The sequence below is a fragment of the Corvus moneduloides genome, chromosome 13, assembly GCF_009650955.1.
Source record: "Corvus moneduloides isolate bCorMon1 chromosome 13, bCorMon1.pri, whole genome shotgun sequence".
NCBI lineage: Eukaryota > Metazoa > Chordata > Aves > Passeriformes > Corvidae > Corvus > Corvus moneduloides.
In genome coordinates this window covers 20,828,703-20,855,630 of record NC_045488.1, presented here as the reverse complement: position 1 = coordinate 20,855,630, position 26,928 = coordinate 20,828,703, and the positions used below count along the sequence as shown (strand labels likewise).

Sequence of the window (26,928 nt, the reverse complement as noted above, 5' to 3'; positions counted from 1 at the left end):
GGCATGGCCACCGTGACCGCGGCTTCTTTTGCCGGTCTCGGCTCCGCTGGCGGCTGGGGTGCAGGCTCAGTGCCGGTTGCTGACACCGCGACTGCCACCACCGCTGGTTCCGGGTTGGGAGCGGAAGGCACGGGCCTGGCGAGCCCCGCATGGAGGGGCATCTCTGGCAGCTGCAACAGCGGCTTTTGCAAGCTGAGCAGCTCCATCAGCTGCCGTGATAAGTTCAGCAGCTCTGTCAACAAAGGCAGATGCCATACTAAAAGGTTGACTGCTAGGTTCTGTGCTTGCGCGGAGCAGTCTGTCGCTATGGAGGGAGACAAGCCGCATCCGGGCATTCTCGGCGTCACCATGGGGGTCCAAGACACAAGCCCACTGAAACACGGCGCCGAAAAAGCAGTGACCACCGCTGAGCCGAACGGCAAGGTGGGCTGCACGCCCCCCCGCTGCCCACACACCCCCTCCAGTTGCTCTGCCGGCATGGGGTCCTTGGGGGGCGTGGGGTCCTGCGGCAGTGCAGGACGACCCGGTGCATGCCCTGGGGCATTCTCTGCCCGTGGAGCCAGGGGGATTTTTCAGATCTGCCACCACACGCTCCTAGAGCCAGGTCAGTGGGGTCTCCTTCAGATATCTCTCCATCACACGCCACCGAGACAAGCGAGCCAGCTCTGCTGCCACAGTTAAAGTCTACCACCAGATTAAATAAACCCCACCACATGTGTATGTAGTAATTCTAGCACTGGCGGATCCCCAGACGGGAACTTGCACCAGAGTGCAGAGCAGAGTTCTTGCCACAGCCCAAAATCCAGGCTGGTGTGTCTGTTCGGGGAGATGCCATGTAGGGCAGCCCAGTCTAATAACTCACAGAGTGAGTTCTCAGAAATGGAGGTGTCCATTAAACTGAAAACACCTCTCCAGACCGTTAATACAGCATCGGTTTTTAAGCCACTGTTCGCCATTTTTTCAGTCCCATTGGACATCCCGGTCCATGGAGGGGGAACAGCAGCATACCTCTAAATAAATACAGCTTGGCTCGCAGTGTGCAGGACACGTCAGAGTTCACCAAATATCATGGTATCCCGCAGTGGTAGGGAGGATAAGAGAGATACAGCAGGCAGAAATTGTGCAGCAAGATTGATTTATTTAACTGTTTTACAAACTCCTTTATAGACTTTTTTCTTCATAGTCTAATTGGTCAAAGGATCAGCCACCCCCTGGGGTGATTGGCTAAAATCCTAGAACATCCATTGTCAAAATATTTTTCTACTGTACTATAAACAAAGCTTTGCAAGGTCGCAGGTGTTCATAATTTATAGAACTATACTAATATCTTCCATGAGAGAGAAAAATATCTCACGGGACTGAAAGGAAGCAAGAGAAATTCTTGCTAGCAGGATTTTGTATCCACAGCTCAGCTACTGGTAGGACCTGTGTGCCTGTGGGTGAAAACTGGTATCAGCTACTGGAGAAAGATAGAGGGTATGGACCCTACAGCCCGTAGTGTCAGCTGCTGGAGTGAGTGGGGTCACAGTGTCACCTACTACAACAGTTGGTGGGAATGGGATGAGACCCAAAGACCAGCTGGAGGAGGGGACTTGCAAGACTGAAGCCAGTGAGGGTCACACCATGACCACACCAGAGGCTGAATGTCTGTACCTTCTCTAGTGCTGGTGTGCATGGAGTGTGAGTGTGTATTCACCAGCAAACTTCAGGCTGGACACAGAGGGGTCTTGGGTTCAGATTCAGGTATGCTGACAGGACGCCTGGTGGATGGTCAAGTCCAATATGCCCAAGGGGAGTTGGGAATGTGCAGTGTCTGTGGGACGAGTGCAAGTGTGTGTGTGCTGGCTAGTGAGCACTGAGCACAGCAGGGGATCCATGGAGCTGGTGAGGGAGTTTGGGACTGGGCAGGGATGCCAGGTGGGCAGAAGGACCATGTTGGTTCTTGAGGGATCTGCAAATGCGCGCAAGTTTGTGAACTCAGAGGGTGTTGTGTCTGCTTTCCTTGCTGAACTTCTGCCTCTACCAGCGGAGGAAGAGGAAGGGGACTTGTCTGACTGTTCATATGTTTCCTGTGAGGCACTGTTGGAGGCCTCACAGTGTCACAGATGCCACAGATGTCAGTGGCCATCTATGACTGACTGTGTCAGTGTTCTCTGAGTGTGTAAATGCATGTATCTGTGTGTGTATGTGTCTACCTTTGTATGTGTATCTGTGTATCTGTGTATCTGTGTATCTGTGTATCTGTGTATCTGTGTGTGTACCTATGTGCATGTATCTGTGCGTGTATCTCTGTGTGTATCTGTGTGTCTGTGTTTGAGTATGTGTGTGTATGTGTATGTATCTGTGTGTATCTGTGTGTGTATCTGCCTAGTGGGTTTAGTTTGGAAACCGGGCAGAAACACTAATTAAGTGTAGTGGTTTGGTTCAAAATATCTATTACTTACTTATTTTCCTTCTGTGAGATAGGAATTAGAAGAAAGCAAAGTGGGCACAAAACTTAAACAGTTGCAGTTCAATGAAAGAGTTTTATTGCTAATAGAATTAAAAGTAAAGAGAAATAACAAGAAATTAAAGCAACCCCCCTCCCCCTTTCCAGCACTTTCCTCCTTTTACCCAACTCACACAAAGGGTAACAGAACATGGGATTTTAGTCAGTGTTGCAGTTCTTGATAAGTTTCTTTCATATGCTTAAGGGGAAAAAGGGTTTTCTTCAGCTGCACATGGTTCCCAAACTTCCACCAACAGCAGACCCACCAGAAAGAAACAATCTGCTGTGGTGTAAAACATCTCTTCCATAAAAATCTCACAGTTCCTTCACACTGCCAAACATAGGCTATCACATGGGGTTATTAATCTTTTTAAGGATGAGTTGTTTTGGCCTGAACACAAAGGTTTTCTTTGCCACAAGTCTCTAAAAAGCCTTTCAATGCTTCTATATAGCCTAGCATAGGCACTCTTCACAATTTTCACAGGCCACACATGAATTTTTCATCCCCCCATGTACTTCAAACGGATTAAAGAGACAAACAGTTTGTGATATTACAGTTTCTTACCATGGCATGCAAGAAGATTTTTTTAAACTGCGCATGAGAAATGCAGCACCGCCCTCTTTTCTCACTTCACCATTTTCAGCTTTGTCTCACATGACTCACTTTCTCTGTGACTCTGAAACCGCCACGTTGAAGAGTGTCCTTGTTCAGGCTTGATGGTGGAGAAAGCCTCACTCCCTTTGTGCTGCTGGCTGCATGGTGTCTTCTTCAGTTCAGCACGAAGTGTGCTGGCTGCAGACAATAGGCTACGCCGGCTCCTGTTGGCTCTGCCGGCTCTGTGTGTGGAGGGGAGAGGGACCCGCCGGTCCCAGGAAGCCGCGCTGGATGGGGTTAGCTGTGTGGCAGTCCATGGCTGGTTTTAGCTGCCTGCGGCTCTGGGATAGTTCCCCCCACAGCGGCCCAGGGTCTGTGCCGTGGTGTTGGGAAGAGGGGAGGGGGGTAGGGGCCCTCGCCCAGCCCAGCGGAGCCCAGAGGCTCCGAGGCCCCCTCTACCTTCCAGCAGGCGAGCTGGGAAAAAAGGCAATTCCTGCCTTTCCGTGCTGTTTAAATATGTAAATTGTGAGAAGCGTCATTAGTCTAAAAGCCTGTCCATCAACTCAGGTTCAACTCACTACAATCTGTGTATGGGTGTGTGTATCTGTGTGTGTATCTCTGTATGTATCTATGTGTATCTCTGTATCTCTGGGATATGTGCTCAGCTTTGCTGCTGGTTGAACCTTCAGACAGGACAGTGGCTCCTCTGTTCCCCCCACTGTGAAGTTTCCTGGGCCAGAGCAGCAGAGGAGCAGGCTGCACTCCCACATCACTTCACAACCTTAAAGGGAAAATCACACAAGTTATAATGATGCTGTGCTGTTTTCAGCCCCAGAGCAACCAGATATAGTTTTGTTCTTGCTGTCATTTTCTCAGCTGCTGCCATTCTACCAGTGGTTCAAGTGGCTTATGCTTCCTGCAAGAGCAGCTTTTCCACATTTACACCACCTGATTTTTAGAGTAATACCTGGCTTGACGATTCCCTGATTTTGTATATACCCTTTAGCCTTTTAGGCAAACAAACTTTGCCTGTCAGCTGTTCTTTGATTCATGCCTGCTTTGAGGTAATTATAGGTGTTACTATGGGCAATAGTGAGAGTTATTTTCTACTTTTTGTTTATTTTGTGTGGGTGGCTGTTTTGCTTCAGAAAGGCTACCAGGAGCCCCTGGAGTGACTCCTGACTCGTGCAGCTCAAAAAAAAAGGAAGTGCACTAAAGGTGAAAATGAGGACAGGAACACTAGAAAGAATATAGACCATGCAGAGAAGGAGTTAGGAAAGCCAATGCTCAGCTGGAGTTGGCTGGTAAGGAATGGGAAGGGCAAGGAGAGTTTCTAGAAGAACACTGACAGAAAAAGGAAGTCTAAGAAAAATGCAAGTCTGAGGGATACTGGGCCTCACAACCCAGGGCACCAAAAAGGCTGGGGAAAGATGGGGTATGCAGTTACTTTTTTGCCTTGCGTTCTGCTGATAAGGTCTGCCTTCAGGGCCCCCTGTCCCTTAAGCCTACTGGGAAAGCATATGGGAGCAAAGCAGCACAGTAAGAAGACTACCTTGGTTTGAAAGACAGGTGTCTGCCAAGGAAGGCAGGAACCTCCCTTGGAATGGAGAATATGACCCCCTTCCCTCTGAATTATTATAACTTTGAAATTAAGGGGCTTTCAGGCAAAGCTATGGGAAAAGGAATAGCAGTTCTTTACTGTTATGTGTGTGGGTAACAAGACAAACAAACACCAACACCGGCAGCACCAACGAGCAGCAGCAGAGCCCAGGGCCGGCCTCTCCCGGCCGCAGGCCCTTTCCCCTCGGTGCAGTTCCGCTCGCGGCCGGCAGGGGCGCTGGTGGCTCCCGGCCGGGCAGGGCGGGTGCGGGGATTCCCCGCGCCTGCAGGGGGCGCTGTGGCGCCAGCTCGGCCACATCTCCGGGTGGTTAATGGCGGCTCAGTCGGTGGGAGAGACAGAGAGAAGAGGCCTCCTGTACAAACTCACAAGGGGCAGCCAGTCCTAGTGCCACTCCAGGTCATGAAATGGACTGCAGCGGGAGCCTCGGAACAGCAGGCTGGAACAGCAGAGGTGAGCAGACCCCAGAGTGGCAAACAAAGCATAGCAAAAATTCCAAAGCCGTGGCAGAGCCAGGGGGTGTCCGGGCGGACATGGGGTATCAAGTTAAGGTGTAGCAAAAAAGCCCAAAGCAGCAGCAGAAAACAGCGGGGCTGGGCAGTGGCAAGCGGGCTTCCACAAGCAGCTGCTACACAGAGCCGGGAGACGCTCACTCCTGAGGGGATGAAGAGGTTGGGTTCCCCTTCCCAGTGAGGTCAGGTGTTGGAAAAGGTCCCAGTTCAACAGGTGCTCTTGCAAGCAGAAGCTCACCCATGACAAGGAGAAGCATTGCAGGACAAAAACTCTGCAGTGACAGAGGATCCTCTGGGCTGCAATAGTCTGGCACCAAAACCACACCTGTCCCCACTTCAACCCCAAGAGAGAGAGAGGGAGCAAGGGCCGAGCCCAGCCCCTCGCTCCCCAGCCAAATTCTCACAGTATCTCTACACTTCTCAAGAGAAAGCCCCCCAGCTAAGAGAGAGTAGCAAACTGCATCCTTCCCCTTCCTCCTCCTCCTCCTGCCTGCCACATCTTTTGTCTCTTTAGTATCGTCGTTATCATCTCTCAGGCAACAAATGGCAGAAAATTCCCTGAGAGAAAGAAAAAAAGGAAAAATCCTAACCTTCAACACTACTATAAACAGTTGTGGAAACTTTTTCACTGGATTGAAAATTAATCTTAGGATGCTAATTTGGGATGGTTTTGACATCAAAGAGACCAGAAACCCCTCATTATCTGTGAAATACCAATAAAAATAAAACATCAGAAATCTTAGCAAATCAGAATGGATGGAACACACTGTAGGTGTCACAAATTCTAGTATTTGAAAAAGATTTAGGGAACACTGACTAAACACTGCTCCAGTTCAGCTGAGGTTGCATGACTCATGACTATTTATGACTGAATTTTCAGCCATAAACTCTGTGCAGCAAGATGGAGATATTTGTGTTGGATTATCTGTGGGGGGAGGATAGGGGTGGATTGGTTTAGTGGTTCGTTTGGGGGGATTTTTTTGTTATTAATTATTCTCTGCAGAATGCCTTTCTGCAGGTGGCTCATCTATGCAGAATGTTTATGCAATGCTTTGTGCATTGCTCTGGAGATCCCCATGGATTCATAAATCTCAGGAGATGGACCAAAACAAAAGGATATTTTCTTCCCACACGATGTTGCTGATATTTTGCCCATTCTGGGCATGATAACTCTCCTTTCACCCTCTACCTAGGTCATGAGAGATTTCTGGTACAGTTTGCAAAGCTTCCTTCTTGCATCCTACCTGGATAACTACCAGCCCCTTGGAATTGTGGCCCTTGGCATCACACCTGCAGTATTAATCTCTCAGCTAGAAAAGCACCATGTCGTTGTGGAAGGAAAAAGGAGAACAGAAATTTTCAGTCTTTTAATTCCACAAAAGGAGTCATTTTGCCCTCAGCTTTGCTTTCCGTCTCACTCTCAGAGGGCCCTACTACAATGACAAAAGTACTCATAGGTACTGGTGTGAGGTTTGTGGAGAATTATCTTTTTTTTAAGATCTATTTTATGTACTTGGAAAAATAGGCAAGATTCAACATGCAAAGTCTTTTCTTTGCAGTTGTATTTAAGTAAGAATCTTAAAAATATAATTGTATCTGTACCTCTTCAAAGGCAAGTGATTGGCTAAAATTCTGGTAAATCTGTGATATTATTGAATCTAATGTTTCCAGTAGAGCTTGTTCAAAGAGCAGGCTAAAAGCATTTTCAGGGAAATATGATCAGGCTTTTTGAGTGGACACATATGTGCATAAAGTACCTTTAGGCCACATGCTGATTGTTCTATTAAGGAATAAGTTTAGAAGTTTGCCTACTGTTTGCCTACTGTTTTCGTGCTGAAATGATAAATAAAGAAGTATGAGAAAAAGAGTGACTAGGCTTGAGATATACAATACTGACTTTCAAAAATCACTTGTTTTCAGTAAAAGCATATAGTACAAAGGAACAAAGAAAGACATTAAATGTACCTATACATGTTTTAATCTATTTACAGGAAATATTTTGGAAGTAATTATTTTTTCATTAGTTGTATTCATCAGTTTTAATCATCATTACATTGAATGTACTGAGAAAACTATTTGTCTTGTAGAATTTGCTGTCTTTTTACTGTAAGCTGGAAATCCCTGTCCCTATCTGCCCTAGTAAAATGATCTCGGGACTTTGTTCTTTGTTGGAGTGAAAGTTCCTCTGGACTCAAGCCCAGAGGGAAGCCAAAGCACAGGGGTTGAATTAAAACCTTTGGACAAGCTGAGATACATGAAGCCACACCAAAGTGAAACAGAAATATAGATTTTTAACTTTTAGTAGAAATATATGCTAAGTGCCTTAAACATTGAAAAGCTGTAGCAGAGACCTTAAACACAGTTCTTGCTGCAGCAGTGTTACCTTTTCACAGAATTCTTTACTTTAGACAAAATATAGATAGAATTATACTGTTCACATTTTTCAGAAAGAGTGTTCACATAAACAATAAGAACTGATAGTAACTGTATACTCAAATCTGTGTAATACCTATGTAACACTTGTGTAAGACTTAAAATTGTTAGAATTAGACCAGGATGGGTTAAGAAAAGGAAAACTAGAATCATGTGTTAATCTTATTGGTCAACTAACAAATATAATCCACGCCTGTCTAAGAAAAAGTATAGAGTCTAGAGTATAGAGCATATAGAGTATAGAGCATATAGAATATATAGAGCATATAGAGCACATAGAAGAAGAAGAAGCTGGTTTTGCCTGCTGTTGCTGTTGCTGCTTGGCTTTATCATGTAACCCCCTTCGAATTCTGCCTTCAAGAAAGCTATGAGACTATGAAATAAAGAACTTAGCAGAACAGCAGCCTCCTCTGCTCTCTTACCCTGGTCCGAGAGGGAAGGGTACCCCGTCAAAAGCTCAACAGTTCTTTATTGAATTTGGTTGGGATTTACACATAGGAACAAATAAACTTACCTGAAACAGAAAAGAAGCGAAAGCACTGGCATTTTAGGAGACCACTGAAGAACTGGACCTGGTTAATGGCTGGTTGATGATCTTAGAGGTCTTTCTCAACCCTAATCATTCTATATTCTTAGGGGGGCATATGATCAACAGTGAGTGGGATGAGACAATTTGTCTGGACCTTGCATCATCTACTCTGGCTCCTGTAAATTCAGTCTTGCTTCATCACAGTACTGTAGGAGATGAGATGCTAGATTTTGTCCTGTTCATCTGCTGCTGCTCATCAATATAAAAGAGATGTCTGGAAAAGATGTTAACCAAATGTGTATGTTTAAACTGGTTTAATGAAATGTAGGCACAATAATAGGAAACATCAGGGGTAATGTTATGGGTTAGAAGCTTGATTGATGACATCAAAGGATGTAGCAGGAACTTACAGCTAAGTAGAATTGAAATATGAATGTGGCTGAAGATGAAGAAGCAGCAATGAACACTTTACATATTCAGCTATTATGCACAGATGGACATTTTTGAGTTAGTATTTTCCTTTCTGTAATATTTTACTCTGTTCTAGACAGGACGTGTAAGACTATATTCAAGTCTTCTTTATCCCTGTTAATTTCTTGAGTTCCTATGTAAGTTTTTTATTTTATTGAACCCGGCTTTGGCCCTGCAGGCTGCGCTGGGTTCGCCAGCAGCTCAGAGTCCTGTCGCCGTGGCTGCTGTGGACCTGTGCAGAGAGTCCACGCCAAACTCAGGTATCCGCCGGAAGAACTTGTCCCCTTGGCGGTTCCGGCAGCAGTTCCCACCTATGCCCCCCCACTCCAGGAGGAATCAGCCTCGGAGAGGATTCCCACCTCCTACCCCCCCTCCCTCGCCTGCACCGATCCCCTGGCAATGACTACTTCTGCTGTTCCTCTTAAAGAGGAAGGAAAACACCAAAGTATGGGGAGCTCAGTTACAGAACAGCCATCTCCCGACACCTCCCCAAGACAGGAAAGAAGTATCTTAAGAGAAAAAGGACACAAGAACTGGGATGGGGAGGTCCGTTTGTTCCCTTTAAGAGAAGTTCCAATGGGGGCTGGTGGAACAGGATTTGTAAATGTCCCTCTCACTTCTTCAGAGGTCAGAAATGTTAAAAAGGAGATTAAAGGATTATTAGAAGATCCCATGGGAACAGCTGAACAATTAGATCAATTCTTAGGCCCAAACATTTTTACTTGGGAAGAGATGCAAGCAATAATGAAAATATTATTTTCTCAAGAGGAATGAGAAATTATTAGAGTTTCAAGTATGAGAATTTGGGAAAGAGAGAACCAACAGGGACTGCCAGGAGACCAGAGGATGCCATTGACACCTCCTGCCTGGAATCACAATGAAGAGGTTGGGAGAAGGAATATGAATGATTACCATAATTTAATAATCAAAGGAATAAAAGAGGCAGCACCTCGAGGGCAGAATTTAAAAAAGGCTTCTGAAGGGCAACAGGGAAAGGAAGAGTCTCCAACTGAATGGTTAGAGAGACTTAGGAGAAATATGGAACAATTTTCTGGGATAGATCCTGAAACAGCAGCTGGGCAGGCTTTATTAAGAGTCAATTTTGTCACTCATGCTTGGCCTGATACTAGGAAGAAACTAGAAAATTTGGAAGACTGGCACGAAGGATCATTAAACGACTTATTAAAGGAGGCTCAGAAAGTTTATGTGAGGAGAGATGAAGAAAAAGCCAAAGTAGAAGCCAAAATTATGGTAGCCACTATGAGAGAAAGTAACTTTCAAAGGAATCTGAGATCTCCGAATACCACTCCTAGGAATTCGGGCTTTAGAAAAGGGGAAAAAGGGGAAAACAGGAACTCAGTGCAAACAAAAACTCAGGAGCATTCTAGAACTGCTTGCTATTACTGTGGAGAGGAAGGGCATTTTAGAAGAGAATGCCCTCATTTAAAGAAGGATGTGAAAATCTTCTGAGAAATAAACCCAGATGAGGAATAGGGATGTCACCGGCTCTATTTTCTGGGGGACAAATACCATCTAGAGCCTGTGATAACGTTAAAAGTCGGTCCCCAGGAGGAGGAGTTAGAATTTGTGGTTGATACAGGGGCTGAAAGAACCTGCCTAGTGAATACTCCAAAAGGTTGTAGTATAAGTAAAGATACCATAAAGGTAACAGGGGCAAAAGAAGAAAGTTTTACAGTTCCTGTCAGAAAAGACGTGGTAATCAAAGGGGAAACTAGAATTTGGATGGGGGATGTTTTATTAGTCCCTGGGGCAGGTAGGAATTTATTAGGGAAGGATTTACAGGTGGAGTTGGGAATAGGAGTTATACCAAAAGAAGGGAAAATGACAACTAAAATTTTAAAACTTGGTCAAGAAGATGAAAAGAAAATTAACAAGGAGGTTTGGGCTGGAGAAGGGAATAGAGGAGGACTGGATATTGACCCCATAAGGGTCACGACTGAGAAAGAAGAATGTCCCATACGTGTACGTCAATACCCTATATCCTTAGAAGGACGAGAAGGCTTAAAACCAGTAATAGAGGGACTAATAAAGGATGGGACATTAGAACCTTGTATGTCTCCTCATAACACCCCTATTCTACCAGTAAAGAAGCCTGATGGGACTTATAGATTAGTGCAAGACTTATGGGAAGCTAATGAGAGGACTTGGGCTCGTTATCCTGTGGTACCCAATCCCTATACTCTCCTGAGTAAAGTCCCACCCCAGCACCAGTGGTTTAGTGCAGTGGATTTAAAGGATGCCTTCTGGACCTGCCCACTGGCTGAAGAAAGCTGAGATATTTTCACCTTTGAATGGGAGGTTCCAAATACCAGGAGAAGGCAGCTACTGAGATGGACAAGATTACCACAGGGATTTACAGAATCGCCAAACCTATTTGGACAAGCTTTAGAAATAATATTACAAACTTTCCCTACTCCACCAGGAATACAAATCATCCAATATGTGGATGATCTCTTATTATCTGGGGAAGCTGAAAGTGAAGTCAGAGAAGCAATGATGAAACTTCTGGATTTTCTTGGAGAAAAGGGGTTAAGAGTATCAAAAGGGAAACTTAGAATCAGAAGAACAAGTAGAATCAGAAGTAAAATATCTTGGTCACTTAATAAGCAAGGGAAGTTGAAAAGTAAATCCCGAGAGAATTGAAGGGATTCTATCCCTTCCCCTTCCCTCTTCAAGGAGAGAAATTAGAAAGCTACTTGGATTATTGAGATATTGTAGACTATGGATCGAACTATATACACAAGCTGTAAAATTTCTGTCTGGAAAATTGACAGAAGGAGATGATATAAAATGCACCAAGGAGGATAATGAGAAATTAGAGGCATTGAAATTAAAACTTGCCTCAGTACCAGCTTTAAACTTATCCTCATTAGAAAAACCCTTTCATCTGTATGTGAATGTGGAAAGTGGAGTAGCTCATGAAGTTCTGGTTCAGGAGTGGGGAGGAGTGAAGAGACCAATAGCTTACTTGTCAAAGATGTTAGATCCAGTAAACCATGGCTGGCCAATATGTATTCAAGCTATAGCAGCTACTGCAATCTTGGGAGAAGAAAGTCATAAACTTACTTTTGGGAGCAAGCTGATAGTGTACACACCTCATGCAGTTCAAAATATGCTAAACCAGAAAGCTGAAAAATGATTAACAGACTCTAGGATGCTAAAGTATGAAGCAATTCTGATAGATAGTGAGGATTTGACATTAGAAGTGAGTAAGAGCCTAAATCCAGCTCAATTCTCATATGGAGAGCCAAAAGATAACCTGACACATAACTGCTTAGAAATTATCCAATACCAAACCAAAGTTCAAGCAGATCTCGAGGAACAAGCCCTTTCAGAAGGAGAAATAATATATGTAGATGGTTCTTCCAGATGTGTACAAAGAAAAAGAATGTCAGGATATGCTTTAGTTGATGGGAGGACTATGCAAACCATTGAAAAAGGAAAATTACCCTCCAACTGGTCAGCTCAGACTTGCGAATTATATACCCTAAAAAGGGCACTGGAGTATTTAGCACACAAGAAGGGAACTGTAGATACTGATTCAAGGTACGCTTTTGGAGTAGTACACACCTTTGGGAAAATCTGGGAAGAAAGGGGATTACTTAATTCAAAGGGAAAGGGGTTGATACATGAAGGACTTATTTTAAAGGTTTTAGAGGCATTAGAGTTACCTGCAGAGATAGCTGTAGCACATATAAAAGGACACCAAAAAGGAATGACCTCAGAAATAAGAGGAAATAATTTGGCAGATCAAGAAGCTAAGGATGCTGCAGAAAATGGGATAAAAAGGGTTATGCCAGTTTTGACCTCAAAGAACAAAAAATTGGAGACTCCAAAATTCAGTGAAACAGAGGAAAAAGAATTAAGTAAGACAGGAGGAAAGCCAGATGAATGTGGAAAATGGAAACTTCCGGACGGAAGGCAGTTACTTAATAAATCACTCACCAGAAAAATATTAGAAAACATGCATCAAAAAAGTTATTGGGGTACTAAGGCTTTGTGTGATCACTTTCTAAGGAATTATGGGTGCACTGGAATTTATGGGTTGGCTAAACAAATAACTGAAAGATGTATGGTTTGCCAAAAAGTAAATAAAAAGGTGATGAGGAAAACAACTCCATGAGGTCATGAGTTAGCTCTCCGACCATTTCAAAGTATCCAAGTGGACTTTACTGAACTCCCCCAAGTGCAGAGGTGGAGATTCTTGTTAGTAATAACAGACCATCTTACCCATTGGGTGGAAGCTGTTCCCACTGTCAGAGCCACAGCCAATGTAGTATGAAAAACCCTCTTAGAACAAATTATTCCCAGGTATGGAATGATTAATAGGATAGACTCAGATAGAGGGACACACTTTACATCAAAAGTTCTGCAGCAATTAACTCAAGCCTTGGGAATAAAATGGGAACTACATACCCCATGGCATCCACAGAGTTCAGGATGGGTAGAAAGGATGAACCAAACTTTAAAGAGAACCTTAACTAAATTAATAATTGAAACTCAAATGTCATGGGTAAAATGCCTACCTCTGGCTTTATTGAGGGTTCAGACACAACCCAGGTCAGACCTGGGAGTGTCACCTTACGAAATGATGTTTGGGTTACCCTTTCTGACCACCCAACATGAAACTGCTACCTATGAATTAGGGGAAATGAGTGTTAAAGCATATGTCAACACAATTGCAAGGACCCTTGAAGATTTGCAGTTAAAAGGGATAATCCCTCAAACTACACCTTTAGACTTTAAAATCCATAACATCCATCCGGGGGAGTGGGTACCAGTAAAAACGTGGAAAGAGCAATCTTTAACTCCACAAGGGGAAGGTCCTTTTCAGGTGCTACTGATGACTGAGGCAGCGGTCCGGACCAAGGAGCGAGGGTGGATCCACACCAGCAGAATCAAAGGACCCATGGAAGAACCTAAGGAGTGGACTATAACATCTAAGCCTGGTGATACCAAGTTAACTCTTAAGAGGGAACTGGGGGTTAATGCACTGGGAAAACCCAAATGATTCAAGAGATACACCAAGAATCACACCTGATTGGGAAATAAAGCCAAGCTTCTATCAGTGGTTTCAAGTGTTGCCTGGACAAGTCCTGAGACACCTTCGATACCCTCCTTGGGGAGGAATACTTCCACTCCAAACAGGAGGATCAGGACTATTTCAGGCTGAGGGTTCTCATATTCTGGCCTTAGCCTGTGATTTATTTAAAAAGGAGGAGGAATTGCTACCTCCAACAGTGCCATACCATATACCCTGTCTGATTCACCCCAATACTGGACATGCTAGCTGGGTTAAATGTAAATGTCTAGACTGTAAAAAATATTGGTATTGTAGTTCACAGAAACGACACTCTACTGCATGAAGTATCGAACGCCAAATCTATTCCCCATCCAGGTAGAGTAAAGAGCAGCTGCAATAGTAACTCTGCTTTGTGGATGGGAATTACTAGTGCCTGATGAATGGGAGATACCTGAGGAACGGTGGGAAGTTACAATTAAGAAGTGTCAAAAGCAATTTGCCTGGAAATTAACGAAGAGGAAGTGATGAGGAAATAGAGGGCAAGACCAAATTGACCACTGTACTTGCCACCAAGAAGATCACATACCCCTGCTGTGGGTAGCAATCCCATAGGCAGGGGGGGTGGAGGTATAAGCCATATCTGACCTCTGTTATTCCTTTATCCGTCACTCCTTTTTTGTCTCTTCCCTCTGGGGATACCAACAAAGCCATGCCATAGGTGTTACCAAAAGCTGTATATGGAAAAACACCGAGGTTCCTTTTTCATTGCGCATACCCATGTCAACAGTCACTGTTACAACCCATCCAAAGTAGATAAAACTGTATGCAAAATGGGAAAAAGTACTGGATTGTAGAAAACCTAGGAACAAGTGGTAGCAAATTGGGAAGTAAATGTCCAAAAGGGGGAAGATGGATTTGTTTCACATATATTGTTAGGAGTAAAGTCTCAGGCTTAGTAAAAGAACAACTGGTGAATAAGAAGGCAAAGCCAGCACAACAATCTGACTCTATATCGACCCCAATTCAAGACATGCATGTGAAACTCAAACAACAATTAGAAAATGAAACCTCAAAATATGGAAAAAACCTGTTTGTGGAATTAGGGGAAAGGATAGGTAAAGAGCTTAATGTAACCAACTGCTGGGTCTGTGGAGGGCTTCTGATGACAGAGGAATGGCCATGGAAAGGCAGTAGCTTGAGCCCAATAGAACTCCTTAAGTGGAATCGGACAAGGATAAGGGGAGAAAACAGACCAGAAGGGTGGGTACTGAGTTCAACAGTGATAGGAGTGTCTTTGGCGTACCAGGAACAATTTCCTCAACAAAGTAGGAAATACTCCCCGTAAGAGATATAAAGTCAGTAATGGAACTTTTACATGGTGCGTCCCCAAGAAACCAGCTCTGTATTGGACTCAGGAGAAAACAAAGGAAAAGAATTGTAAGTACAATAATAAGGTCAAACTCTTTCAATGCAATGATACAAACAAAAATCCTTATTTTGGGATCCCAGACATTTCAGAATTTTGGGAAAATATAAATAAACCAAAAGTTGACTACTGGAGGGCACCAGATGGCCTATTTTGGATATGTGGAAAAAGGGCATATGCAGAGCTCCTCTCTCGGTGGAAAGGGAGTTGTACCCTGGGAATCATACACCCAGGATTCTTTCTTTTACCAGAGCCAGACAGAGATCAACTAGGAATACCAGTGTATGAGGATCTGAAAAGGAATAAAAGAGAATTGATTGGAGGATCTCAAAAATGGAGAGACAAGGAATGGCATGCTGAGCGCATAATTGAAATGTATGTGCCAGCCACCTGGGCACAAGATGGGAGTTGGGGGTATCGAATCCCAATTTATATGCTGAATCGCATTATAAGACTCCAAGCAGTTGTAGAAATAATAACGAACCAAACCGGTCAGGCATTGGAATTACTAGCTAGCCAACAGAGCCAAACAAGAGCTGTGGTGTATCAGAATAGGTTGGCTTTAGACTATCTATCGGCTGAAGAAGGAGGAGTTTGTGGAAAATTTAATACATCAGACTGTTATTTGAAGATAGATGACCGTGGGGATGCCATCCTAGATATAGCCAAAAATATCAGAAAAATAGCCCATGTACCGGTCCAAAAGTGGGAATCCGCACTAAAACTTAGCTGGTGGGATAATGTATTGGGAATAGAATGGTGGAAGAAGCTAGGTTTCTTCCTTTTATGTGCCACCGCAGGCTTGATATTTCTCCCTTGCCTGATCCCCTGTTGTATTCGATTAATATCTACTGTGGTCCAAGGCATGCAAATAGTACCAATGCCTGTGGAACCAAAATTGGCTGCATCAGGAACGGCACAAAAGATCATGGTGTTAAAGAAGCAAAATGATACCAAAGACCCCTTTGAAGAAGCAAGGTTGATTTGTGAAAAAAATGAGCAAATAATAAAGGCTAGAAAACAAGGGATACTGCTCAAGCCAAATGATCTGTAAAAAAAGAAAAAGTGAGGTAGTGTTATGAATGTATTGTGATGTTGGCTTTTTTCATGTTCCTTAATGTTAGAAAAACTTTACCTAGGTTCTGTAATGTAATACATGATATAGAATGTCTATTGTTTATATAGTCAATTTAGAAAAAATAGGCAGAGAAAGTCTTCACATTCCTGGAGTATCTTATCAGAGAAGATGAAGAGCCAAAACCAGAGAGAATTTATGGAGGGAGCAGAGACGGAATGGAGCCAAGGAGGAAGATAAGGCTGATGGGATGAAACACAGAAACTCCAAAGAATTTATGAATCATGCATGATTGTGATGAATGTGCAATAACAGGTGTACTTTTAAAGATGATCTTTTGGATGTAGAGGTGTGCCTTTGGATCTCTGCCAAAGCACCCGGCCATAATACCCTTTTTGCTATTGTCTCCTAATTGTCCCTTTTATTAAACTTTTTTTAAAATTTTACTAGGAGTGAACCTTGTTTTTCACATCTACCACACTGGGATGTTGCTCGTCCCTGCCAACCCAGCTTTCTGCTTCCTGCTGCAGTCCATTTCACCATCCAGAGGGGAACCAGGACCGGCTGCCCCTGGGGGTTTGTACAGGAAGCCTCTTCTCCATCTCTCCTGCCGGCTCTCCCGCCATCACCGCGTGAGGGAGAGAGGTGGCCGAGCTGGCGCCACAGCGCCCCCTGCAGGCGCGGGGAATCACCGCACCCGCCCTGCCCGGCCGGGAGCCACCAGCGCCCCTGCCGGCCGCGAGCGGAACTGCACCGAGGGGAAAGGGCCTGCGGCCGGGAGAGGCCGGCCCTGGGCTCTGCTGCTGCTCGTTGGTGCTGCCGGTGTTGGTGTTTGTTTGTCTTGTTACCCACACACATACTAGTAAAGAACTGCTATTCCTTTTCCCTTAGCTTTGCCTGAAAGCCCCTTAATTTCAAAGTTATAATAATTCAGAGGGAAGGGGGTCATACTCTCCATTCCAAGGGAGGTTCCTGCCTTCTTTGGCAGACATCTGTCTTTCAGACCAAGACAGCTGAGCAGAAGAGTCCACTCAGAAGAAAAAGAGAAGTAGATTTTCTGTTCAGTTCCTTTCATAGAATCCTTTCATAGAAGAGTTTGGGTTTGAAGGGACCTTTAAACTCATCCCGTTCCACCCTCTGCCATGGGCAGGGACACATTCCACTAAACAGCTTCTCTGGGCAACCTGTACGAGGCCCTCACCACCCTCACAGGGAAGGATTTCTTCCTATTCTCTAGCCCTAATTCTGCTCTCTGTCAATGTGAAGTCATTCCCCCTTCTCCTGTGTCCAAAGTCCCTCTCCAGCTGTCTTGGAGCCCCTTTAGGCACTGGAAGGGGCTCTAGGGTCTCCCTGGATCCTGCTCTTCTGCACAATCTGAAAAACCCCAGTGCCGTCAGTTTTCAGATCCCGTGACTTGGGCAGTGCAGTTGGAATACTTGCTGGTGAAGATCAAGGCAAACAAGTCATGTAATCTCTCAGCCTTCTCCAAGTCCTGGGTAACCAGATCTCCTGTTTCTTTCCAGAAAGAAGGGCCCAGAGCCGGCCCACATTTTCCTTTCTTTTATCACCAATACCTATCAAAGCTTTTCTCATTGCCTTTGGAGTCCCTAGACAGGTTTAATTTAATCAGGGCTTTAGCTCGCCTACTTGATCCCTGTTTGCTCATACAGTTTGTCTGTATTCCTCTTGTTGTTATGACCCAGCCCACTGCTGGGCTGGGGCAGCGAGATGCCGATCAACCCCGGGCCCTCCCGTGGATCAAATTTCCCCGGGACACAGACTCGGAGGGCGGGCTGAGGGGCGGCTCCAAAGCTTAAGCCACATCCCCCCAGGGCTATGCCCAGGTCCAAACTGCCTTTCCCTGCTTGGGAAAATTCTCTCTTACTTGGTTGTTCACTGGTTCTTTGTTGTATCTCCCGCCTCTCAGTTTCCCCCATTGGTTCTTGTTGAGTTGTGTCCTCCCCCTTGCTTGTAACTCATTGGTTGTTTTCGCCTTTCCCCGTGGTTTTCAAACCCCCTATAAAACTGAGGGAAAAGCCTCCGGGTGCAATTAAGATCATTGCCATGTTCTGGTTGCTAAGATTCTGAAAATAAACTTGTTGGAAGCCAGACCAGAACCTCCTCTCTCTTCCTTTATCTCCAAACTAATGTGAGCTTAGATCATCGGCTCCTGTGGTGTCTCCTCTGCAAAGAAGCCAGCAAGCGCGCCCAGCCAGCGCCTTTCCTGATGCCAAGGTCACTTCTGCGATGCAGAGAAGTAACATAGCTGGACTCTCTCTGATCAAGGGCACACCGTAGCTTGTGCAGTGAGACCAGAACTGTGTTAGGTTGGCGTCCAAGCATGGGGCTCACACAAGTGGCTCCCTGTGATGTCGCAGCTCTCGGTGGACAGTGAAAAAAGCGACTTTGGAGCTGCCAACGCCTCTCAGTGAAGCCCGCTCTTTTTTAGGAGTGGTGGCCTGAGAGAAGGCTGCTAACTCTGACTGATTTTGCACTGAACTGACCTTAGAGAGCAGCCGATATTTGGAGGACTCCACCTGTGTTTTTAGTTTTGGGACCGGACTCCTGTAACTGGGAATTTGTACTGATTTGTGCTGAACTGAAACTTGTGTGAGGTCCCTGAGAATTTTTTGTTTCTTTTTCCCTTTTGCGGGTGGCGGGTGGAAAAAGTGTTGAGAAAGCCATGGGTTCAAAACTTTCTCAACACCAAAGAGAGGTTTTTCTCCAAGTTGCAAAATCCCTTGAAGCTAGTGGGTTTAAATTTCCAAAGGGTCTGTTAAAACAGTTTGTTCACTGTCTCTTCTTTTACTTTCCTCAGACCTCTCCTGTAAATTTAAAATCCCCTGCTTTCTGGCAGGCTGTAGGAAAAAATATCACTGATTTAAAGCGAAGAGGAGATACCTCTGGAGAAAAATTCTTTCCTCTAGTTCTAGTCCTTTGGGACTTGCACAAAATGAACCAGAAAGTAAAAGAAAAGCCCAAATTTCTCCCCAGTTCTCCCCGTATCCCTCCTTCCTCTCCTCGTATCCCTCATCCCACTTCCCCTTCGTTGGAAAAACTGAATGGGGTAATATGCCCAAAGGCACAGGGTTGCTACCTTCTCCCTGACCCCTCTCAGTCTTCTCAGCCACCCTGTCAAGATAGCCCTGGCCAGGCTGCCTCGACCCCTTCCCCAACCCAGTATCCTTGGCCTGTTCCCCAGTTGAAAGCCCAGAAAACTGTTCTAAATGCTGTTTGCATTATCCCCCCTCCCCCCCCCCACTCTACATGTCTACATAATGGCGGCGACCGCATGGCACAGTCCACCCCTCCCCCGTTTTGTTCCCGCAATCCCTTTCGCCCTCCCCCCCAACCCTTTCCTATCCCTGCCCCCACACATGACTGCTTTGGGTTCCTCCCACACGTCAGGTACCGCCCCCTGTGTTGGGAATCGCCGCCCATCCTGTGACTGCTCCTCCTGGTCCTCAACTCTCGCCCACTGTGGAGGACTTCCTGGTTCCCACACCCCCCCTTCTGGTTCCCACGGGGTAGAAACCGGAACCAATGCGATCTTGAAATCGGGTCTGGGCGCTCCCTCAGCCCCCTGCTATCCCTTCGCTGCTTCTGTTACCTATGACAGAGCAGGCAATAATCCCACATGGAAACCTTTTGATCCCGGAAGGCTGAAAGAGCTTTGCAAAGCCCAGAAAGATTTAGGGAGGGAGACTATTTGAAGAACCTCCTGCAGATAACCCTCACCACTACAGTGATGGTACCACATGACCTCAAAAGCATTTTTTCGTGCTTGCCTTCCCCATCTGAATTTCAAACATGGGATGATAGCTGGAGAGAGCAACTAAGAGAGCTCCTTCCAATCCTACTGCAGGATCCAAACAATGCAGGGATTTCTACAGATCACCTTACCAGTGAAGGGTTATTGTCCAAGCCATGAGACCAGGCTCGAGACACACCAGAGCCTGTCCTGAATGCTGCGAGGCAAGCGACAGAGCAAGCATTTTTAATGATGCCCCCCAAATTAACATGTCAATTGAATTATACAGAGATTTGGCAACTGCAAAATGAGCCATTTATTGATTTTGTCGATAAACTGAGGCTCCTGGTAGAAAAACAGGTAGAAGATCTAAACACAAAAGAGCATATTATAACTCAAATTGCAAAAGCTAACGCGAATGAAGTGTGCAAAAGAGTGATTTTAAATCTCCCATTTAATCTTCTGCTAACTCTAAATCAGATAATTCGTGCCTGTACCACATTAGTGCCAATTAACCAGCCAAATTTAAAAACATGGGGGAATGTAGTAGGGACTGCAAATGCCGCTGAATCAACAGCATCTCAGGACAAAAGCAATACTAATCGGGTCTATCAAAGGTGTGGCAAACCAGGGCATCTAGCCCAAAATTGCCGAGCCCCAGCTCCAATTAATCAGGGTAAATGACATCACCTGCCTACATTGGGATGCAGCCAAAAAACTGACAAATCAGTGCAGATTGGCAGGGCTGCACAGAGATAGAAATCAAAAAGCTCGGACCAGAAGAACTGTCACCATGACCATGGCAACTCAAATGGACTCGGTAACACCCCGGAGAATCATCATGAGTTGAGAGAACTTGAGAGACTCTATATTGTTTGTGTTAAAAGATGCAGTACCCACACCTGCTGACCTTTGTGTAACACCAGAAATTGTTCAAGTGGGGCCACAAGGGTTGTTTACTGTCGACATCCAGTGTGTTAACCCTCCTTTTTTTCTTGCTGCTAACCAGGTTGTGGCCCAAGCTATTCTCATGCCCAGTAGTCCGCCACAGGACTACAACCCCTCTGTCTTCTGGGCTGAGGTAGCTGGGAACAACAAACCCATGCTTAATTGCAAACTGTCTTGCCAAGGCTCGGACATCAGCCTGGCAGGAATGATGGACATGGGAGCAGACGTGACAGTCATTTCTTCCCACAATTGGCCGTCACACTGGGAGCTGCAGCTGGCAGAAGGTATCGTGACGGGTGTAGGGGGATCTATATCTGCCCGGAGAAACAAGGCAGTTGTCCAAATCGAGGATCCAGAGGGACAGAGAGCATCAGTCCGTCCTTTTGTAATTGACTCTGGGTTTACGTTGTGGGGCAGGGATCTCATGTCCCAGTGGGGGGGTCAAGTTGAAATTTCATCTCAACCCCAGAATTTTTACTAAAGGCCACTGCAGAGCGCCCCTTCCAGAAATTAAATTGGATCTCTGACGAACATGTCTGGATGGATCAGTGGCCTTTGGAAAAACACAAATTAAAGGTGCTCACTGCACTCTTAGAGGAGCAATTGAAAAAGGGCAACATCGAACCCTCAAATAGCCCTTGGAACGCCCCAGTATTTGTAATCAAAAACCCGGGGAAAGACAAGTGGCGCCTCCTCCACGATTTGTGGAAAATAAATGCAGTCATTGAGGACATGGGACCCCTGCAGCCTGGAATGCCTTCCTCCTCCATGGTCCTTAGGCAGTGGAAGGTAGCAGTCATTAAGGACTGCTTCTTCCAGATCCCACTACACCCAGACAATGCACCCCAGTTTGCCTTCTCGGTACCTTCCATCAGCCGAAAGGCTCCCATGCAGCACTACCAGTGACGAGTTTTGCCACAAGGCATGAAAATCTCACCCACACCATTTGCCAGCGGTATGTCGCCTGCATTCTGTCCCCCATCAGAAAGTTAGCAGCAAAGGCAATAGGGCTCCACTATATGGACGATGTTTTGCTGCGCTCCTAACCAATCTTATTTAGACTGGACATTAGGGAAGGTAATCGAGGCCTTAGAGGCAAATGGATTTGAAATCTAGGCTGAAAAGGTCCAGAAAATCTTTCCATTTAAATACCTTGGACTAAAAAACCATGACCAGACTGTGGTTCCCCAACAAGTCAAAATTAATGATCACCCTAAGACCTCGCAGGAACTCCACCAGCTCTGCGGGTCCGTAAATTGGGTGAGGCTGCTCCTAGGGCTGACAACAGAAGATCTCACTCCTCTGTTCAACCTCCTGTGAGGGAAAGATGACATCACATCACCCAGGAGTCTAACAGAGAAGGCGAGACAGTCCATCTGTGAGGAACAGGAAGCACTGTTGTCCCAGCAGGCACACCGCTGCACCCCAGGTCTGCCTTTTCAATTTATTGTATTAGGGGAAATGCCATACCTTCCCGGGCTGATATTTCAATGGGACGAGGTGCAGAGTGATCCCCTGTTAATCATCGAGTGGGTTTTCCTCTCGCACCACCCGTCCAAAAGTATCACAACGCCACAGGAGCTCATGGCTCATTTGGTGATGAAAGCTAGATCCCACCTCCGCACCCTTGCAGGGTGTGATTTCACATGCATCTACTTACCATTGACAACTGATTATCACTTGATAACCTCCTTCAAAACAATGTGCGCCTCCAATTCGCCCTAGACAGCTACACAGGACAAATTTCTATACACCATCCAAAACCATCAGTCTTCAAACTGATTCCAGAAGAAATTCAAAGCAGAAAACCATTAAAAGCCCTGACAATCTTTTCAGATGGTTCTGGAGCTTCCTGTAAATCTGTAATCACTTGGAAGGATCCTCACACTCAGAAGTGGGAGTCTGATGTGCATGTGGTTGAAGGATCCCCACAAGTTGCAGAACTTGCAGCCGTGGCCAGGGCATTTGAGCGGTTCAGTGAACCATTCAATTTGATAACTGATTTGGCCTATGCTGCAGGTGTAGTTTCCAGGGCAGAGAGAGCCTTACTAAAGGAGGTTGCAAACCCAAAAATTCATAATTTGCTTTCAAAATTGATTCAACTGATCTCCCACCAAAAGCAACCATTCTATGTCATGCATGTGAGACCACACACTGACCTGCCAGGATTTATTGCCAAAGGGAACAGGAGAGCAGATGCCATAGCTATGCCCATCAAGTTAGCGAATCTGCCTAATAGATTCCAGCAAGCCCAGCTGATCCATGCAATGTTCCATCAAAATGCTCCAGCTCTCATTCGAATGTTTCACCTCACTTGAGACCAAGCAAAAACTATTGTGGCAACATGCCCCAGCTGCCAAAAATATCAGCTTCCATCATTAGGTCAGGGGGTTAACCCCCAAGGCTTAGGCAGTTGTGAGGTATGGCAAACAGATGTCACCCACTTCCTCCAATTTGGCCGCCAAAAATATATTCATGTTTCTGAGGATACCTTTTCTGGCGCGACCTTCGCCTCAGCCCACCGTGGGGAGAGGGCCAAAGATGTCATCAACCACCTAGTCCAGGCCTTTGCTGTGTTGGGAACACCAAATAAAATAAAAACTGACAATGGCCCAGCATACACCTCTGCAGAGTTAAAAAGATTCATGAGTGAATGGGGTGTGGATCACATCACTGGCATCCCTCACTCACCCACAGGCCAAGCCATTGTGGAAAGGAAACATCAAACACTAAAAAGACTTCTAGAACAACAAAAAGGTGGCAATGACATCACTGCCCCCATCATAAGACCTTCCAAAGCACTGTTCACTTTGAACTTTTTAAACTGTTCCTATGAGGAACCCGACCCTCCCATCATGAGACACTTCACAAACTGCCAAACATAAACTCACTGAGAGACCTGAAGTCCTAATAAAAGACCCTGATACTTTACAAATACGTGGCCCATACCCCCTAGTCACCTGGGGTAGAGGCTACAGGTGTGTTTCCACCCCAGAGGGTCCAAATGGATCCCTGGGAAGTGGATCAAACCCTTTTTGAGACCACCTACAGATGCCAAACAGAGGAAAAAAGCTGCCATAGCCTGGAAAAGAAGAAAAACCAAGCCACTTGAGAAAAAGACTCCTCCTTCAGGCCTGAAAAACAAACCCTCCCCTTCCCAGTCTCCTTAAATGTGTTTCCCTTCACAAAAATGACCCCTCATTTTATTTTGAAAGAGGGGAGTCCACGGGAGCCATCATTATTTAAGTTAATCATATTTGTGTTATACTTTTCCTAAAGCTACCACCCTTGACTGCGTGATGACCTCCTACCTGCTGCTGTTCCACCTGCTGCTGCAGCTCCTCCTGTGCACCGGGAGCTCCAGTAGCTGATTCCTTCCATTATCAAGGACATTGTACGGGGTTTTTTTAAAATAATGTTAATTTTACTAGCCCTTCCCATTTTTAAGTGCTTGGTTTTAAAATCCCTTAAGTCCTCTCCCTCATTTCAATATAATGAAAAAGGAAGGAGATGTTGTTATGACCCAGCCCACTGCTGGGCTGGGGCAGCGAGATGCTGATCAACCCTGGGCCCTCCCATGGATTGAATTTCCCCAGGACACAGCCTCGGAGGGTGGGTTGAGGGGCGGCTCCAAAGCTTAAGCCTCATCCCCCCGGGGCTACGCCCGGGTCCAAACTGCCTTTCCCTGTTTGGGAAAATTCTCTCTTACTTGGTTGTTCACTGGTTCTTTGTTTTATCTCCCGCCTCTCAGTTTCCCCCATTGGTTCTTGTTGAATTGTGTCCTCCCCCTTGCTTGTAACTCATTGGTTGTTTTCACCTTTCCCCGTGGTTTTCAAACCCCCTATGAAACTGAGGGAAAAGCCTCCGGGTGCGATTAAGATCATTGCCATGTTCTGGTTGCTAAGCTTCTGAAAATAAACTTGTTGGAAGCCAGACCAGAACCCCCTCTCTCTTCCTTTATCTCCGAACTAATGTGAGCCTGTATCATTGGATCCTGCGGTGTCTCCTCTGCAAAGAAGCCAGCAAGCGCGCCCAGCCAGCGCCTTTCCTGATGCCGAGGTCGCTTCTGCGACGCACAGAAGTAACGCAGTTGGACACTCTCTGATTGAGGGCACGCCAGAGCTCGTGCAACAAGCCCAGAACTGCATTATCCTCTCAGGTTACCTGTCCTTGCATGCACTCTCTTGTCTTCCTGTGCCAGCACACCCTTAACCACCATATTGGGACTAGCTTTGATCACTGAATTTTTTTTTAAACAAATCCAGAACAAGTAAATTGAAGCTTCAGGATTTTTGGAAAATCAGACTTGCGAGGGAATCTAGAGAAAGGTATTATTCAGTACACATGAGGAAAAAACAAAAGAGAGCACTACGACAAGAAGTAGGATTTTTCTGAACTGTATTTTTCTTTTTAAGTATCTGGCTACTTAAGTCTGAGTTCTTGGTACAGGAAATAGGTACTTTTGGAAGATGACTTACTCTGTCCGTTTTAGGTGAATTAAACTCCATAAATTTGGAGTCATTTGTTCTGCACATTAACAAGACTGAAGACTGAGGTAACTGTGAAGCGCTTTTGTTTGTGAGTGTTTCAGCGCTTTATTGGCAGGGTGGATATATGCCGAGGATAGTATAGATGACGTTCACACCTGTTTTCATGGATGGAAGTTGGATTGTTTTTCAACTTTCTTCAAATAATAAAAATATCTGCATTAAAGGTCATGCTACACACCTATAAATAGTGAATATATATATACATCAATGCATCAATATTTATTAGCAATGGAAATATGGCTATGTCACTGCTGGAGCAATTTAACCTTTTTTTTTCACAACAGAAAAAAAGATGGCAAAACTCGTGATGGCATCTATTGCTTTTTAATTTGGATGCACAGACTGGAGACATGTTAGAAACTACCCTTGTGCCAGAGAAGAAATATGGACATCACTTCAGTTGTATGTTCTCCTCTTTGTATGTGGAGTAATAATCAATGTGACTCTTAGTATGTGGGAAGTCTTTATAGAAATTACATTACAGGTCTAGTGATGCAGGATATTTTTACTCTTTGCTTCTCTATTCTGTGAGGAAATTTTTGTTATTGGAAGCTTAACTCTTGAGGCCTTCATTGCTGCTAACACTTCCTGGTTTAACACTAGAACAAAAGGCAAACCAAGAGTGGAAAAATGAAACAGATGTTACAAAGTTCATCCTCCTGGATTTTAGGAATGGTCCTGAATTGGATTCTCTTCCCTTCCTGATGTTTCTGTCAATCTACCTTGTGAGCATAACTGGAAACACTTTCATTGTTGTGCTGATGGTGGCTTCTTCACATCCCAGTGTACAACTGGCACCTTCACATCCCAATGTACTTCTTCCCGGGCTGTTTGGCCTGCTTGGAAATCTGCTACAGCTCAAATATCTAGCCAAGGATATTGCTCAGCTACCTGGGTGGAGACGGAAGCATTTCAATGCAGGGGTGTTTTACCGAATACTATTTCTTCAGCTGCCTGGTAGCTGCAGAGTGTTACCTCCTGGCAGCAATGTCCTATGACTGGTACCTGGCAGTGTGCAGGCCCCTGCACTACCCAGCCCTCACAGGCACCAGGCTCTGCCTCCAGCTGGGCACTGCATCTTGGATCAGTGGCTTTCTCTCTAACTCCATACTGACCTTCCTGATCTCAAATTTAGATTTCTGTGGGCCTAATGAAAGAGACCATTTTTTCTGTGACTCATTCCCAGTGATAAAACTCTCCTGCTGTGACATTTGTGTGGTGGGACTTGTGACTTCTGTCATGGCAGGGGTGTGCTCACTGCCTCCATTCCTGTTGACCTTCTCATCCTATCTCTACATCATTGTCACAGTCATGAGAATTCCTTCTGCCACTGGAAGGAGAAAGGCCTTTTCCACTTGCTGCTTACATCTTCTTGTAGAAGTTCTTTTTTACTGGTCAATATTTAACGCAGTTCTTGTGCTCAAGGCACGAGCTCTGGTGAGCCCCCAGTCAGAGAGAGTCCAGCTGCGTTCTTCTGAGCGTCGCTGA

General features: G+C 45.3%; 1 protein-coding gene across 1 annotated transcript; it reads left to right on the top strand.

Moving 5' to 3' along the window:
• Positions 1–306: 306 nt before the first annotated feature.
• LOC116450589 (olfactory receptor 10A4-like) lies at positions 307–26,928 on the top strand. The gene is given in 4 exon segments (XM_032123204.1): positions 307–423; positions 20,952–21,174; positions 26,044–26,228; positions 26,230–26,928. Coding segments are annotated over 4 exon segments (1,224 nt in total).